The sequence below is a fragment of the Daucus carota genome, chromosome 4 (genome assembly GCF_001625215.2).
Source record: "Daucus carota subsp. sativus chromosome 4, DH1 v3.0, whole genome shotgun sequence".
NCBI lineage: Eukaryota > Viridiplantae > Streptophyta > Magnoliopsida > Apiales > Apiaceae > Daucus > Daucus carota.
This window is the reverse complement of record NC_030384.2, coordinates 47,735,593-47,751,166: the sequence shown is the minus strand read 5'-3', so window position 1 is coordinate 47,751,166 and position 15,574 is coordinate 47,735,593. Positions and strand designations below refer to the sequence as shown.

At 37.1% G+C, this 15,574-nt stretch overlaps 3 protein-coding genes across 6 annotated transcripts; 1 reads left to right on the top strand and 2 right to left on the bottom strand.

Annotated features, from left to right (window-relative positions):
• Positions 1-203: 203 nt before the first annotated feature.
• On the bottom strand, positions 204-14,284 carry LOC108217635 (phosphoenolpyruvate carboxylase 2). Of its 4 annotated transcripts, none has more exons than XM_017390483.2 (12): positions 14,145-14,284; positions 8,156-8,349; positions 5,086-5,292; positions 4,007-4,395; positions 3,776-3,860; positions 3,289-3,511; positions 3,112-3,215; positions 2,923-3,013; positions 2,591-2,745; positions 1,298-2,296; positions 831-1,217; positions 204-757 (listed from the first exon to the last, which is right to left on the bottom strand). In XM_017390483.2, the coding sequence occupies exons 3-12, from the start codon at positions 5,251-5,253 to the stop codon at positions 479-481; spliced, it is 2,880 nt and encodes a 959-aa protein (XP_017245972.1). In that variant the 5' UTR covers positions 5,254-5,292; positions 8,156-8,349; positions 14,145-14,284; the 3' UTR covers positions 204-478. The 4 variants fall into 4 exon arrangements, with proteins under 4 accessions (XP_017245972.1, XP_063947625.1, XP_063947624.1 ...); XM_064091555.1 differs by lacking the exon at positions 14,145-14,284 and adding an exon at positions 13,784-13,886; XM_064091554.1 differs by lacking the exon at positions 14,145-14,284 and adding an exon at positions 11,681-11,819.
• LOC108217485 (riboflavin synthase-like) lies at positions 5,909-8,117 on the top strand. Its single transcript, XM_064092219.1, has 2 exons — positions 5,909-5,954; positions 6,838-8,117. The coding sequence occupies exons 1-2, from the start codon at positions 5,909-5,911 to the stop codon at positions 7,932-7,934; spliced, it is 1,143 nt and encodes a 380-aa protein (XP_063948289.1). The 3' UTR covers positions 7,935-8,117.
• LOC108217637 (peptide-N4-(N-acetyl-beta-glucosaminyl)asparagine amidase A-like) lies at positions 8,411-11,681 on the bottom strand. Its single transcript, XM_017390487.2, has one exon. It carries the CDS (start codon positions 10,436-10,438, stop codon positions 8,696-8,698), a length of 1,743 nt encoding a protein of 580 aa, XP_017245976.1. The 5' UTR covers positions 10,439-11,681; the 3' UTR covers positions 8,411-8,695.
• Positions 14,285-15,574: the final 1,290 nt, after the last annotated feature.

Here is a 15,574-nt window from a genome sequence, read left to right as displayed (position 1 = left end):
TATTTATCATGTCTTCTAATATCTTGAGATTTTGGGAGAGTTGGTCAATTCATGTATTGTTCATGATAAAATTTATAATTTTTGTTGGATCGAAATATTTTGAGTACTGATAACGATGATGGCTTTCGTTGACAAGAAGAAATTTTCTAATTTTGATTATTTTTTTCTTGATGTATACTTGAATTTGAGCTCATACATTGATGTTCTGTAGATGATTGGAATCGGATTTTCATATCGTCATCAAATTTGTGTGTAAATCATTGATGCAAAAAGGAAACATTATTCACTGCTGTTAGCTTAGCGTTTTCAACGCCTACAAGCAAAGAAAAAGTTCTTGGCCAAGAGAATCACAGCTTTTTTGAATTCCCGCTTGGTGTGTAGAGTTCGCAACTCAGAAATTTTGATGGATTCGTCGTAGAAACTTATATCATAAACACGAGGTAGAGGAGGAGGAAGAAGAAGAAACGACGCAAAATAGTTAGCCAGTATTTTGCATACCAGCAGCAATCCCCTTCATTGTCAAGATGAGAGTGTCCTCCAATCCAGGGGCGTATTCACTTGTAGGGTTGAGGTCTACCAGTGAAGCAAATTTCTCTTTCGTGATGTGTGGTCTACATGTCACGCTGAAGCTGGGATCACGAATCCGTTTCAGTGTGTATGTCTGGCACACGTTTAAGGTTGTAATGTATGAATCACGTAGCCTAATCCGCTGTTTCAGTGTTGGCGCTGCTTCAAGAATTTCCTTGTGCCCAGCAATCTGCCCAAAACAGAACTCGATATCAGATAGAGTTAAGTAAGTTGAACTCTAGTATCTGTATATTGTCATTTACCTGGAGAAGAAGGCTCTGAGTTTCCTGATATTTAGACCTCAACTGCTCTCCGAATGGCCATAAGTCTTCTGAAACGAGAAGCTTGTCGTTTAAAGCAGCGATGCCAGGGTCTCCCTTGGCGAAAACCATCTCAACCAAATCAATAGTGACTCTGAAAAATGGCCATGTATTGTACATTTCCTGCACCATTTGGAGATTCTCCTGTTTTGCTTCAATGACATGTTTGAATGCTGCACCAAAACCAAGCCAAACAGGAAGATGAAACCTTGTCTGTGTCCAGGCAAAGATCCAAGGGATAGCTCGGAGTGATTCAATACCACCGCTTGCCTTCCTTTTAGATGGTCGGCTCCCAATATTCATTCTGCCATACTCCAGTTCTGGTGTGGCCTGCATCACAAACAAAAGTACGATTAGTCCCAATTTAATATGGCATGGTTGTTTTACACAAACTTTAGGTTCCTTCTTACGAGGCGGAAATACTCGACAAACCGGGGTTCCTTGAATACTATATTACGGTACTCCTCTGTAGCAACAGCAGCCATTTCATCCATAAGTTGACGCCATTCAGGTTTTGGTGAGATGGGTGGATGCATACCATGCTCAAGTGTGGCAGCAGTAAAACGTTGAAGTGTCCTAAAGCACAAGTTCTGTTCACCAAATGATTGCTCGATAACTTCACCCTGAACTGTAACCCGGAGAGATCCTTGGATAGTTTCAGGAGGTTGAGACAGTATGGCAAGATGGCTAGGGCCACCACCTCTCCCAACTGTCCCTCCTCGACCATGGAACATTGTTAGCTTTACACCATACTGCTTTGCAACTTTAACAAGCTCCTCTTGAGCTTTGTATAGCTGCCAGGCTGCTGAAAATCGCCCGGCATCTTTTCCAGAGTCAGAATAACCAATCATGACTTCTTGCTTACCATCAATCCTGTTTTTGTACCATTCAATTGAAAAAAGCCGAGCAATAGCAGCGGGAGCAGCCTCTAAATCAGCAAGTTTCTCAAAGAGAGGAACAACCCTTAGTGGTTCCATTACATGGCACTCACGCTGTAAAAGCTCCACAGCCAGTACATCAGATGGTGATGTAGCCATGGAGATTATGTATGCTCCAAAGCAGTCTGATGGGAGCTCTGATATGATATGCAATGTATCTAACACTTCAGCAATTTCTTCAGTCCTGGGAAGATCAGGCCCAAAAAGGGGACGCTTTTGGCGGAGTTCAGACAAAAGCCATTCTTGTCTTTTTTCTTCAGACCACTCCCTATAGGAACCAATTTCCAAGTGTCTGGTAATGGCATCAAGGACATCAGTGTGCCTTTCTGATTCCTGTCTGATATCGAGTCTCACCATTGACAGTCCAAAGGTGGAAACTCGCCTCAAAAAATCAAGAAGGCTGCCATCAGCAATGAGCTGGTCTCCACAAGCACAAAGAGATCTGTAGCATAGCTCAAGAGATCCCAAGAACTACAAAAAAAACAACTATAATCAGCAAATCTGATATATGGTACTGGCCCAGAAGTTGACAATTATTACACACACTATAGTACTATTTTACTGGAATGCTACACCTTACACCTGTTGATGTATATTAAGATCTCATAAGAAGTTGAACTTCTGAAAGATAATCGCGCGCATAGACTAATATATGCATATATAGAATCTTTGTTAATTGGTAGAACTATGTATATATTCATTTTAAGCTGCACTTAATCAAAACTTCAGGTTGTGATTAAAACAATATCAACAAACAAAGGATACCTGGTCAATCTTGGTGTATGTTGCCTCCTCAGGAATGTCAGACTTTCCATGTGATAATAAATGACGAGAACGTTCACGAGTATAATACAATTTATCCCTCACTTCACCAAGAATAACACGGTATGGTTCACTGGTAGGAACCTGCCTCCAAAACTCTAAACAGGAAGCAGGAAAAAATTGATTTCAATGAATGAGATAGCAGGAAACACAAGCAAATTGTGCAATGTTTTGGATATAAAGTTTTCTCACGTTTGATGACAAACTACTGGCTGATGCCTATATGACAGGCATTATAGGACAACATGAATCCCAGAAAACAGAATGGCAGTTACCTATGTAGTGTTTTGTTGTGTCTCTCTTAGCAGTTGTGTGGATCTCATCAGCCCGAAGTCGAGCCTCATCACTGCATCGCCACATAGACATCTAACAAATGACTAACTGGAGTTAGACTAAGTTATATTAGTAAAGAGGTCATCGAAGAGAAATTTACATAGTTTCAAATATCAGCCAGTTGCTTGTACCTCAAACATGAGATCCTCTATCTGTGAAAAGTACAAATTAGCAGCCATCATTCGGGCCAATAAGCAAACATCCCTTGTGACTTCTGGAGTGACCCTTGGGTTGCCTGAATCATTTCATTTCAACCATAAGTAAGAAAAAAAACACTTCCAACATTCTGTAGGAGGAAAGTTCAATACCATCACGATCGCCACCCATCCAGGAAGAGAACTGAATAAGAGGTGCATTATATGGAACACGCTCCTTTATTCCTATAGTCTTCAAAGCCGTGTCAACACGTCGTAAGAACTGGGGAACACCTTTCCAGATTGTTTCATGAAAGTAGCTCATTCCAGCTCTCATCTCGTCTTGTGGGGTTGGAGGTGCCCTTCGAATCTCATCCGTGCGGAAAGCAGCTTGAATCTTTTATAAACAAATAAATTAGTGGAGGAGGTTATCAAATATATTGCAAGTGTAAAATTGTATTAAGATTGCAAGTGTAAAACTAATGTAAAGCCTAAAAAGTGACTTTTAAATCTCGAGCACATAGTGAAAAATATTTTGTTTCAAGAACATCAAATGCAGCTTTTAATGAAATTAAAATATACAATTTCGAAGAGGGTTAGCACTCAACACAAGCTCAAACAACTCTAGTATTATTATAAAACATTGTATGGTAACACTCACTTCCCGCTGCAAAGCTTCATCAAGCTCTTGTTTGTCATCAGGAGTAATGTCTTCGGTATATAATTGTGCTAAACAGTTCCTTATCCTGTACAATAGAGGAATATATCGAAAAAATAAAGAAATTAATAGAAACATGAGAAATAAGAATGTATCATAGAAATCTTGTTTAGATCATATGCTTGCTAACATTTTACAGCACACTTCACCAAGTCTAATACTTTATGTACAAACCTTCCATGTTTCTGAAGTAAAGATCTTCGGACTGACTGTGTAGGATGTGCAGTGAACACCAGATCAACAGTTTGATTCTTTAGTGCATCAAAGATTTGTTCAGGAGACTTGTTCATTTGCACAAGTTTTTTAAAGGTCTCTTCCATGTCCGATTCAGTTATTGCTGAGCTCTCATCAACAAAATCGCCCTTTTTCAACTTGTTCCTTCGACGGTTAGCAATCTGAACCTCCTCGGCCAAGTTTGCCAAATTAAGCATATGCGAGAAAGACTTTGCAACGACTATCGAGTCTCCTGGATCCAGACTAGTTAACACCTTTCCCAGCTCCTCCAACTTCTGAGGATTGTGCTGTCCTTCATAATCAGCTGAAAGTTCATAACATTCTTGAACCTTCACAATTGAAACACCACAATCACTTAAACTCCAAACAACTTTTTCCAAGTTATATCAACTTCTTTAGTCAAAGCTATGAAGCTCAATTATGCAAAGCTCTAATCTAATTTTTGTCTAAGTGATTATCAATCTAAATTGCCAAAACAATATGGTGGACTTGACATGAAGATATGACACGAGAGAGCTTTGGCCACATTAAGAAGGTGTTTTGTTCATGGTTAATTGAGCCCGGTTAAAGGGAATCAGAACCTCAAAGGCATGTGTTGGTGTTTGGATTGTCAATTTTGTGATGGAACGGAACCTCAATCCCACTTCGAGGGTAAGTCATTTCTTACACTCCCCTTGGACCCTCACTCCCATACCCTTCATTCCCATTTCCGATTTCCATTCCCACTCACGATCCAAACGCCCCTAAACTTTAAAAATTATTATTCCATATCTAATATTTAAAATTTCAAATCCATTTCAATTTTCAAGTGAAAAAGTTAAGCGATTAAGGTTCAGATACTTGGCAAAACTAAAATTTACCGCTAAAGCTATATTTTTCCACCCAAAATTTTGAAATTAAGACTAATTTAAAATCCTGATTCCGCCACTAAATTAAATCAGGAAGTACCATAAATGGAAATCAACAGAACCAAACACATAAAACTTAAAAAGAAATTCGGGAAATCGGAAACATGGTACCGTCTCCCTAAGATCCTCCCCATGCAAAAATTGAAGAATATCGAGAAAGCGATCGAGTAACAAGGCATCGTACTCCACAAGCTTGTCATCTTCGGACACTTTGCCAGGAACCAGAGACCTCAAATGAGCATCAATAGACGCTAGCTTCTCCACGTTACGATCAGCCATTCTCACCCAAAACACACTACTCCACTTCTAACCAAACCCCTGAAATAGTAACCCGTAAATCATGCAACCAAAATGAATCACATTCAGAACATAGCCACAAAAGTTGATCAGGAATATTATAAGGGGCAGAGAAAAGAGGATCGAAGCACTGAAAAAAGACACGCGTTGTGCATACAAGGGCCTGCCTAGAACGTAACGGACTTGGTAAGAAAAACTGGGCTATGCGTATGTCTAAAATACAAAACCATATTTATATCCTCCCTCAATTCCAAAATAATAGTGACTTTGTGCACGTATTTTGAGATTTAAAAAAATCATACTTCTACGTAATATTTTTGAAATTTTCTTTTTTTAATAAAAGTTTAACATCTCTACTTTTATTCAGAAAAAAAAAAATTTCAAAAATAATACGTAGAACTATGTTTTTTTTACACCTCAAAATATGTGCACAAAGTCAAAGCGACTATTATTTTGGAATTGAGGGAGTACCTCTTAAAATACATGTTGATTAATGTAAAAATTGCAAAAAATTAAAGGAACAAAAAGAATAATATTTTAAATAAAAATTATTTTAGTTTCGGGTAAAAATTAATCTCACAGATGCGCGATCTATCGTGCATCTTTATATAATTATTAATTATTAATTACCAAAACCATGGGTTTCAAACTAGGTGCTAAACTGCTAACCGCTAAGGATGAAGGTCCGTAAAGATTCACGATTAGATAGTAAGAGCATCTCCAATAGTCTCTTAAATAGGCTCTTAAGACTAAAAATAAGGAGCATGAGAAAATATAGAGCTCCAATAGACTCTTAGTGGCTCTTAAAAACACTAAGAGTCTATTCTCTCTCCTCTCTTTTAAGAGCCACTACATAGCTCTTAAGTTGTATTTTATAATACAATATTCTCTCTCACCCATTGGAATTTGAACTTTTGTCATAATGGAGTTCAAATAAGAATAAAATATAATGTTAGGAGTTGATATAAAGAGCATTGTTGAAGCTCACACTCTTAATAATGTACTAACTTGCTAGGAGCTCAATATTTTATATTATATTTAGGAGCAAACTAGGAGACTATTGGAGATGCTCTAATGCAATAAGATATTTTAAGATATACACGAAAGCAACTGGTGTAACATGTAGATTTGTTTTTGGTTACTTTTAAATTATTACGAGTCCAATACACTGCTAATCAATTAATTTATTTCTTTAGGGCCAGTATAGTTTTAATTAAGAGAAGTTTAGGTAGGGTGGTCCTTGCCGATCAATCAGCTACGCTCTTTATCCGTACAAAAATAATTACATAGGGGACAAAGAAATGCTAGAATTTTCTAAGTTGAAATTTATCTTGACTTAACTTACATGTGAAATGAAAAAATTGAATGAATCTGGAGGAGGTCCATGATCATATTATATTTTAACATTCCGTCTTAATATTGATTTTGTGTTTATAACTAAAGAGTTGAGGGAGGTGAACCCAAGTCTCCCACGGAACTAAATTCTAATACCAATTTTTTTAAAATCTCAAGATATTGGAAGGAGAGTTTCTCTATTATTTTTGAACATATGGATTCGATTCTCAGTCACATCCAGTGCGAAAAGTACAAAGAAAAGATCCTTTGCAAGATTTGGAACCAAAACCTTAAAGCTAAAGGATGGTTCTGCTATAGAACATAAGAAAATAACAAAAGCGGCATGCAGGAGATGCCTGGAACTGGCATGCAAACAGGGTGAATCCACCCTTCTTCTCATGCCCCATTCATTCATCTCCCTATACATGGCATCCAACCTAAACATCAAGCTCATTCCACCTCTGCTGAAAATGTCGATTTCCTCGGCTTCTTCTTCCACCTGTGTCTCCAAATTCTTCAACTTATTACCTCCGAAAACCTCCACATTGAGCCACCACAACTCTTTTACCCACTTGAAAGTCACTCCTGATCTCAAGTCATCTCGCTCCTTGTCTCTCCTCTTCAAGGCCAGCAAATCGAGTTTTCAGTTCATGCCAATCAAACATGATAACCATATCCAATCCATGTTCACTGGTATCGTTGAAGAAATCGGGGAAATCAAGCACATTGGACTCTCTCAGAGTAATGACTCTAGTTATAGCATCAAGATTAGAGGAAATGTAGTTCTACAAGGCATAAATCTTGGTGATAGCATCGCGGTTAATGGTACATGCCTAACAGTCACGGACTATAACACCGAATCTCGTGAGTTCAGTGTTGGAGTATCTCCAGAGACGCTAAGATTAACGACTCTGACAGACATGAAACCAGGCTCAGTGATCAACTTAGAGAGAGCAGTGACACCATCAACGCGTATGGGAGGGCATTTCGTGCAAGGACACGTGGACGGGACAGGGGAAATCGTGGAGGTTGAGAGAGAGGGGAGCTCGTTGTGGTTCAAGATCAAGACTACACCTGAGGTGTTTAGGTACATTGTGGCGAAAGGGTTTGTGGCGATTGATGGGACTAGTTTGACAGTAGTGAAAGTGTTTGATGTGTCGGAATGTTGTTTTAATATAATGATGGTGGAGTATACGCAGCAGAGTGTAGTGATGCCGTTGAAGAAAGTCGGAGATAAGGTGAATTTGGAGGTTGATGTACTTGGTAAGTATGTGGACAAGCTTCTTGGTGCAAATAATATAAATACCCCGAGTACAGTAACTTTGTAACAAGACGTCGAGAGTTCAAGTACGAAGTCAAAGCCAATAAGTTTCGATACAGATGACTAAATACATGTGTGTCGTGTGTGTTAAGGTACTGGCAAGTGTAATGTGGTTTTTGTACCTGTTTTGTATGGTCTTTCATCACCTATATGTGATTTATCAACGAATAATCAAGGATGTCTGCATCTTCATCACTGTCTTTATTTACTTATCAATCAAAGCAATACCTGATAAGCCGCTGGTGATCTGTTGTTGGCCAGAGCAATGAACAGTTTTGAAAGATTCAAATAAACTTGACTTGCTTCGAAAATCACTGTGAGGAACCTACTCGACTGTCCATTATACAGTCGGGTTAGGGTTTAAGCACTCCCAGCAAATCTTGCTAGATTCCGAAGGGCCATCAGTCAAGAGGGAAGAATCTCTGTAAAACCATGAATATATAATCAGATAATAGCAGTAAGATCTCTGCCAAGCAAATCATATATAGAAATCGGCATTTACTAAAAAGTGAGATGCAGCAGAATCTGCAGAAAAGCTCACAAAACAGGTGATACATTTCATTTTGGACAACATACACTTAGGTGGGGAAAAGAAATTATCACAGATATGATGCTAACTATAATGCAAACACTGTATACACTTGAACTTTTATTAAATCAACCGAAATAGAAAAATCATAGAGCACTCGAACAAACATCACATATCAAGGACTTATTAACCCGACATCTTCTAATTGACTCTATGGTAGAAAGGCTCAGGGATCTAGATTATGCCACCAACTGTGTTCTTTTACCGCACTTATTGTTCTCTTCGTCAGAGCTGATGATTTGATTTGAGCTGCTGATATTCCTGAAATAGCAAGATTTACTGCTATCAAAGCTGTATGTCTGTTTTGTACTTGTATTGCGGCTGACTACATGGTTGCCCTTAGCAAGAGTAATAACTTGGGCTTCTTGCAAATTTTTGAGTGAGCTAACTGATGATCCAAACTTTAGTTTCTCGATTCTCCTTTCATTAAAACTCAGCGACACATTCCTTGTTCTTTTATATGCTCCATCTCCCTGGTCAGCAACTCCACCGTACAAGGCAAGAGGAAACCTTTTCAGCGATGTTACTGAATCTGCAGAAGGTCCCGAGTTAGAAATCATGTCATTAAAATCAGTCCTCTGATGAAGCATTTGCAGAAACCCATTATTGCTTAATTCCATAAAGTTACTGTAATTGAACTCCTGAGTTGCTTGAGTTGTTATCTTCCCGTAAGATGATTTCACCCATCCCGAAGACTTTATAAGCCTACTAGCCCGCGTCAAAAATGTTCCTTTTAAACCAGTAAAATTGGATACATAGGAAATGCGAGGAGGCAAGGTACTACTCCTCAATACATTTCCTTCTGTTTTCTCACTCTTTCCATCCAACCAGATGTGCAAATTTGCGTCTATGTACCACACGTCTACAGCATTTGTAACACTAAAGCCAAACACATGGGTCTTCCCATCTAATATTGTTCCTAAAGACGGAGTGATCTCGATATCATATGAAGGAAGATTAAATGATCCAATCGCAGAAATGGGTCTCCAAAAAAGGGGATCAATTCCTCCGGTATATATGACACTAAATGGCCAAACTGCACCAACTACCTTACCATCCAAACTGACCACAACCTCCCTAAAAGGTCCGTTTTTATCAGCATATGAAAGATTGTTTTTCTCAATGTAATCATTTGGTAAATTTGTGTACCAGAACTCATCATTCTGATGAGGTGAAACATACACCTCCAGCACAGCCTTGTACGCATTTCGGGGGACTTTAAACATCTTTGTCTCCACTTTCGTAGAACTATCTACTTGAAACCACAACCCATCATTCAGTGGCAGACTTCTTGATATGGGTAAGATTAAATCAGCATTAGAACCATGCCCATGACCGAGCTTCAACAAATGCTTTTCAGCAGGATAGAAGTGAAAACTTACATCAACATGGTAAACACCAGTATAAATATCATTAACAAGGTTACCTAAATAAACCGCAAGAGTTTGATTGGTCATAAGCAATGAGTAATACTTTGAAACATCTTTCTTAACAGTCCAAACAATCCCATTGGGACTTGGTTCTGCAGTGCAGCTCCTGAGGAGCTCAACTCCCCCAAGCCACACCCCAAAAATGCGGTCAAATTGTATGCCTTTACTCGTAGCTTTCCATTCCAAAACAATTTTAGAAAAATCTTGAAACGGGCAACTAGTAGAAGGAGGTTTATAATCAGCAAAAACTGGAGGCTTGGTAAATGTAAAGCCAAAATCATGTTGAAGAATATGTTGAGAGCAAGGCTTTGTGTTGGGTATTTCAACGGGTTTTGTCACCTCAAAAAGTGTAGTGGGTGGCACATCTTTTTGGGATGTGGGGGACTCGGATAATTGTGATCTGAAGCGAGATTGTGATGATATGGGGATTTTTGCAGTAGAATGAAGGAAGTAGAAGGAAAAGAGTAGTAGAGAAAGAAAAGAGAAAGCCATTGAAAGTGTGGCAGAATTCCCAGCTGGTGAGCAAGTGTTAAGTTTTGGGTTGATACATGTAGCTTTATAGTGAGTTACAATGAGATGAATGGACTATTTTGATTGTTGACAAGTTAAAGATAAAGAAGTAAAGGCCTTAAAAAAACATGGATCAGGGATATTTCAACCTTGCTTTTAGGATACAAGTACAAGTCACTGATTCTCACTTTGAAGCAAGGTTTATCAGAGTTTTTCTGTTTAATGCTCTATACAACAAGCACTCCAACATAGTCTCCTTGATTGATGCTCGATCAAACATTGACTGCCACTCCAATGACTTAATTTTCCAAAAGAACTAGGCCACCCAAGTTACTCAGTACTCGATAATCTATTTAAAGTATGAGGCTTACATCGATTAAGCATTAAAATTTGTTAATTTTATTGTAGCTTCTTATAGCACAGGGATATTCTAATCTTGAAGTTTGCAATTTTTGTACAGAAGGTACGAGACCGAATTATTTTATTTTTTTCTGCCAAGAAGAGGCCAATAATTATCTAACTTTCATGATTCAGTGACAATTTAGTGGTCCAAGGGTACCCTCTACTTTTCCTTTTCTTTTTTGGGGATTTTAATAGGTATTTCAAAATGAGACTTGTTACAACTTACAAGCAATATAAGGAGACTCCCACAAAGTCAAGTAATTTTAGTGTTTAGTCTCCTCCTCTAACTGAGGGTGGTCTGTAGACTGTAGTGGATGACCTTTGACACTAAAGTTATAATTGCGGTGGTTAGTTAGCATTCCATCCACCCCCAGTCAATGAAGTCAAGATCAGGAAAACTGAGTCAAGATCAGAACATTCAGAAACCCAAATAAGGAGTCAAGATCTTAATTCTAGGAGTAACTAACACGCTTTGCCTATAGGTCACCAGGCTGAGATTGGAAACACGATAACATAATGATGATTCTAGTAAGAGGAAATCATTATTTAGTTATTACCAGCACATAACACATATTTATTGTAGACTACCAGATCAAAAAGGGAGTTGCAGCAGTCTAAATGTTGGGCATAAATCATCTGGGTCCTGTTGCCTAGTTGGTATAAAATACTACTCTCTTTGAATTATCAATATTCTTTATTATTCAAATAATATTATTTTTTTTTTTTTTTTTTTTTTTTTTTGAAAATGAGAATGAATCTCAACAATATGAAACAGCAGTTCACCGTGATAATTCTTTCATTCAAGAAAGCTTATTATCTAACCGTCGGACATGCAAGATGACCGGGGAAATTTAGACAATAAAACTTTAATGTCCGAAAAGAAAAACCCGTCTTCTTCCAAGAATCCTGAGAATAGAAGAAAGAAAACAAGAATAATATAAGTCGACATATATAACACATTATATATATTATAAAAATAAAAGATAATATATCCAATAATTAATTAATATTAAAATCACGTGTATATTGCATGAGATGATCAAAAAATTCCCACAATTATGATAACTCATAATTGAGACAATTAAGCTCTTAATTAAGGTACAATTAATAAAATATTAACGCCCTTAATTAAGACACAATTAACGTCCTCAATTAAGGCCAATTAACACCTCAAATAAGGCACATTTAACTCCATCAATTATGGAGCACAAATTACACTCTCAATAAAGAGGCACAATTAACGCCTTCATTAAGGCACAGTGAAGCGCCTTCCTTTTTGAAACCGGATCGCATGCTGATCCCGGAACTACCGTCGCCGTCGTCACCCTCGGCCACCAAAATGGTATATATATTAAAATGCATTCATTTACAAGATTCAAAATTCAAATAACCCATAAATGGTACAAATATATTTAAATGCATTCATTTATAAGATTCAAAATTTGAATCTTTTAATTAATCTTCTAATTACTACATAAAAGTTCAAATTAAAGTATGAAGAGAAAATTCAAATTTTAAAACCAAATAAATTAAAATAGTCAACTTGCCATTCACAAAAACTAAAATTAAGACCTACATTTACTACTATTAAAATCAAATAAATTCCAAATTTTCAAATCTAAACTAAAATCATGCAACAAAATAAGTCAATCAGAATAATCTAATATCAAAACACGCGCTAATTAAGCACCATTACACCACCTCCACCGTCACCGTGCAAGAACCGGAAAAACACAAACATTCATCATGGACACTAGCGAAAACTAAAATCGAAAATGCGAATCCAAAACTCAAAAATGTAACTAATCATATGATATAAAAATGATTACAAATACCCAATCTCCTCCGAATCAGGCAAAATTGATCAAGAAATGACAAAATATGATACAAAACAACACATACACTAATAGATACAAGCACACCACACCATTATACTTAATCATGAAAATTATGAACCACACCATAATAATATATACTGTGAATCCATAAATAATCACATAACCATAATCATGAAGTATAATGTATTGGAAAGATCGCACCTTGTCGAAAAGACTAAAAGCTTTCTGAAACGCGACAATCTTATTTGGAGGAATGTATTGGTAACGGTATTGAGAAGATCATACGGACAGCCAAGAGAAATCATCCAAGCTGCCGAACTGCTGCCACAGATGCTCTCATCGATTTTTAAGCTTTCTGAAGCTTGTTTTTTCAAGGTCAGTGATTGTCACCAGATTGATCATTAACATACAAACCAAAGATGTATTTAACTATAAGCATTTACATTCCTATATAAAAAAAGAAACAACCACTGAAAAAAATCTATTAAGAGAGAGAGAGATAGAGGGGAGAGAGGGAGAGGGAGGGAGAGGGAGGGAGGGAGGGGGGAGAGGGGGGGAGAGAGCGAGAGAAAATTATACCTTATGCACGGGACTAATCTAGTTTAAAACAATGTGATGCATGGACATGATATAAATTTTAAATTTTCATTAATTAATAATAGTACTAGATTGTGGGGAAAAAAAATAGTACTACTATTTGTAACTGAAATAAAATAAAATTTGATTTTGATAAGAAGATCCGAAAATGAGAAGATGAAAGATTATGAAAAATACTGGCAGGGCTTGATTTGGCTAAAAGGGAAACATGGTGTGGATGGGAATGCTGCAATACGATGGGGCCGTTTGAATTAATGTATACGATTATGAGAATGAATATTTGCAAATGATTTACCCGTCAAGTGGGAATGAGGATTTCTGTTAACCGGTCAAATAATATTATTTAACCGCACAAATATATATATATATATTTGTAAACCGAAACTGAATAACTGAATTATTTGTATCCAAACTAGATACTTTAAACCAAAACCAAACAATTAATCTGGATATGGTTTTTAAAAAATGAACTTATAGGTTAAGGTTCCACCTACAAAAACCAAGCTGAACCGGTCATGTGCTTTCTCCCCTGGACTTAACTGCTTGACAAAAAAAAAATCAGCTGAATCCCACAAACCAGATTAGTTTAGATAATTTCCAAAGTGATTGGATTGGGAAAGGCAATGTGAATACAGCAGGTATGCAGCATGATATATAATCTTCATACTCATCCTAACCCCGCAATCTAAAGGTAATAACTAGAATTATACTGAGTCTACTAGTACATTATAATTTCATTGTGTTAGAGAGGCATCTTAATCTGTCAGATTTGGTCAATTTCCAGGATCATAATTTTACAAGTTCGATAAAAATTAGGTAATAGTACATATACATGAGTTGCAAATTTCTACCTGCAGTTCCTTCAGAGGAGGGGGTATGACGCCAATTATTGCAGCATTGGCACAGGAGCCTTACCCATTAGCATTCATAGTTGGTGCTGAAGTCTACCAATCGAGTTTCGCCAATCCTCTAATGTACTTGTTACCAACATCTGATTCCAGAACTGGCTCTGTGTTTCTCGAGACCTGTGATGCAGCATATTCTGCAGCAAACAAGGAAGAAGCTTATGTCAGTCTCACTTTTGATCAGTAATTAAGATAGTCTAATGATACAAACTGCTGATACAAATTTAGAGAGGGGGTAAGGTGAGAAAGAGATTACATTATGCACCCAAATAAAATAACTTGCATATATTATCAAAATCAGGTGGCTATTATTTAGACCTTTGACAATAGATAAATGTAGATCAGTGATGGCTATTTATAAGAAGAGAAAAACAGATCTAGAGCTGATAGTATAAACCTGGAAGGCAGATCCATCAAAATGGGCAATTACACCTGTCAACACAACAGAAACCTCCTCAGATGATCTGTTTTTTGATATCTCTCTTAGGTCCATGAACTCATGATCTAAGAACCCACCTAGGACACACTATATCTGATAAGGCAAGACTAGCCAGCTGTAATTTCATTGAAGGAGCAATTATCAGATTAAAAAAAGAGTACCATTTATCTGTACTACAGTAATATAAGAGAGAAAAGAACATTATAGAGATAGATGATTAAATTCAGCATATAGTTTTCTATTCTAACCATAATAGACATAATTTGCATTTGATCGGTGTCCAGAACGTGTAGTTAGACTTTATTTCCTAAAACCCAAGCAGAACTATAAGCTGATAGAATATAGGTTTATTAAGTAATGTTGACTCTACAAATTTTCATACCTTCTGGCTGGTATTAGCAAGAATATATTCAGCTATGATGTCATTATAAATCCATGGTAAAAAAAAACCATTTCTCTGTAGGATTTCATATCTTCCAAGATCCATTGCCTCACTTTCCATCAGAACAAAAACAGGGTCAAACAACGGTTTGTATGCACTCAACCTCAGCTATACCACCTGGATTTAGTCAATTTGCTGAGAGCTGGTGGCGGTGGGATACAATACAATAAGGGTTTTGTAAAAACAGTTTATACTAGTCCTGCATGAAATTTAAAGTGAAAAAAAAAAACAGCATGTGAATGCGTGCATCTTAGCCCACTGGAATAGTATCACAAAGACAAATAGAATTTGATGCTAATGACTGAAATTTATATAATTAAAAATTGTTAGCACATAACAATGATAACTCGGGGGTAAATACTACAGTACAATTTGAACCTTAAGTCTAACAGAATGCGAGATTCATGAAGCAGTCAAAGAAACATCAAATATAAAAGACTGTAACAGATGATAAAAATTCCCTGCAAGCCGGATCATGTCTCCGCTTGAGAGCAG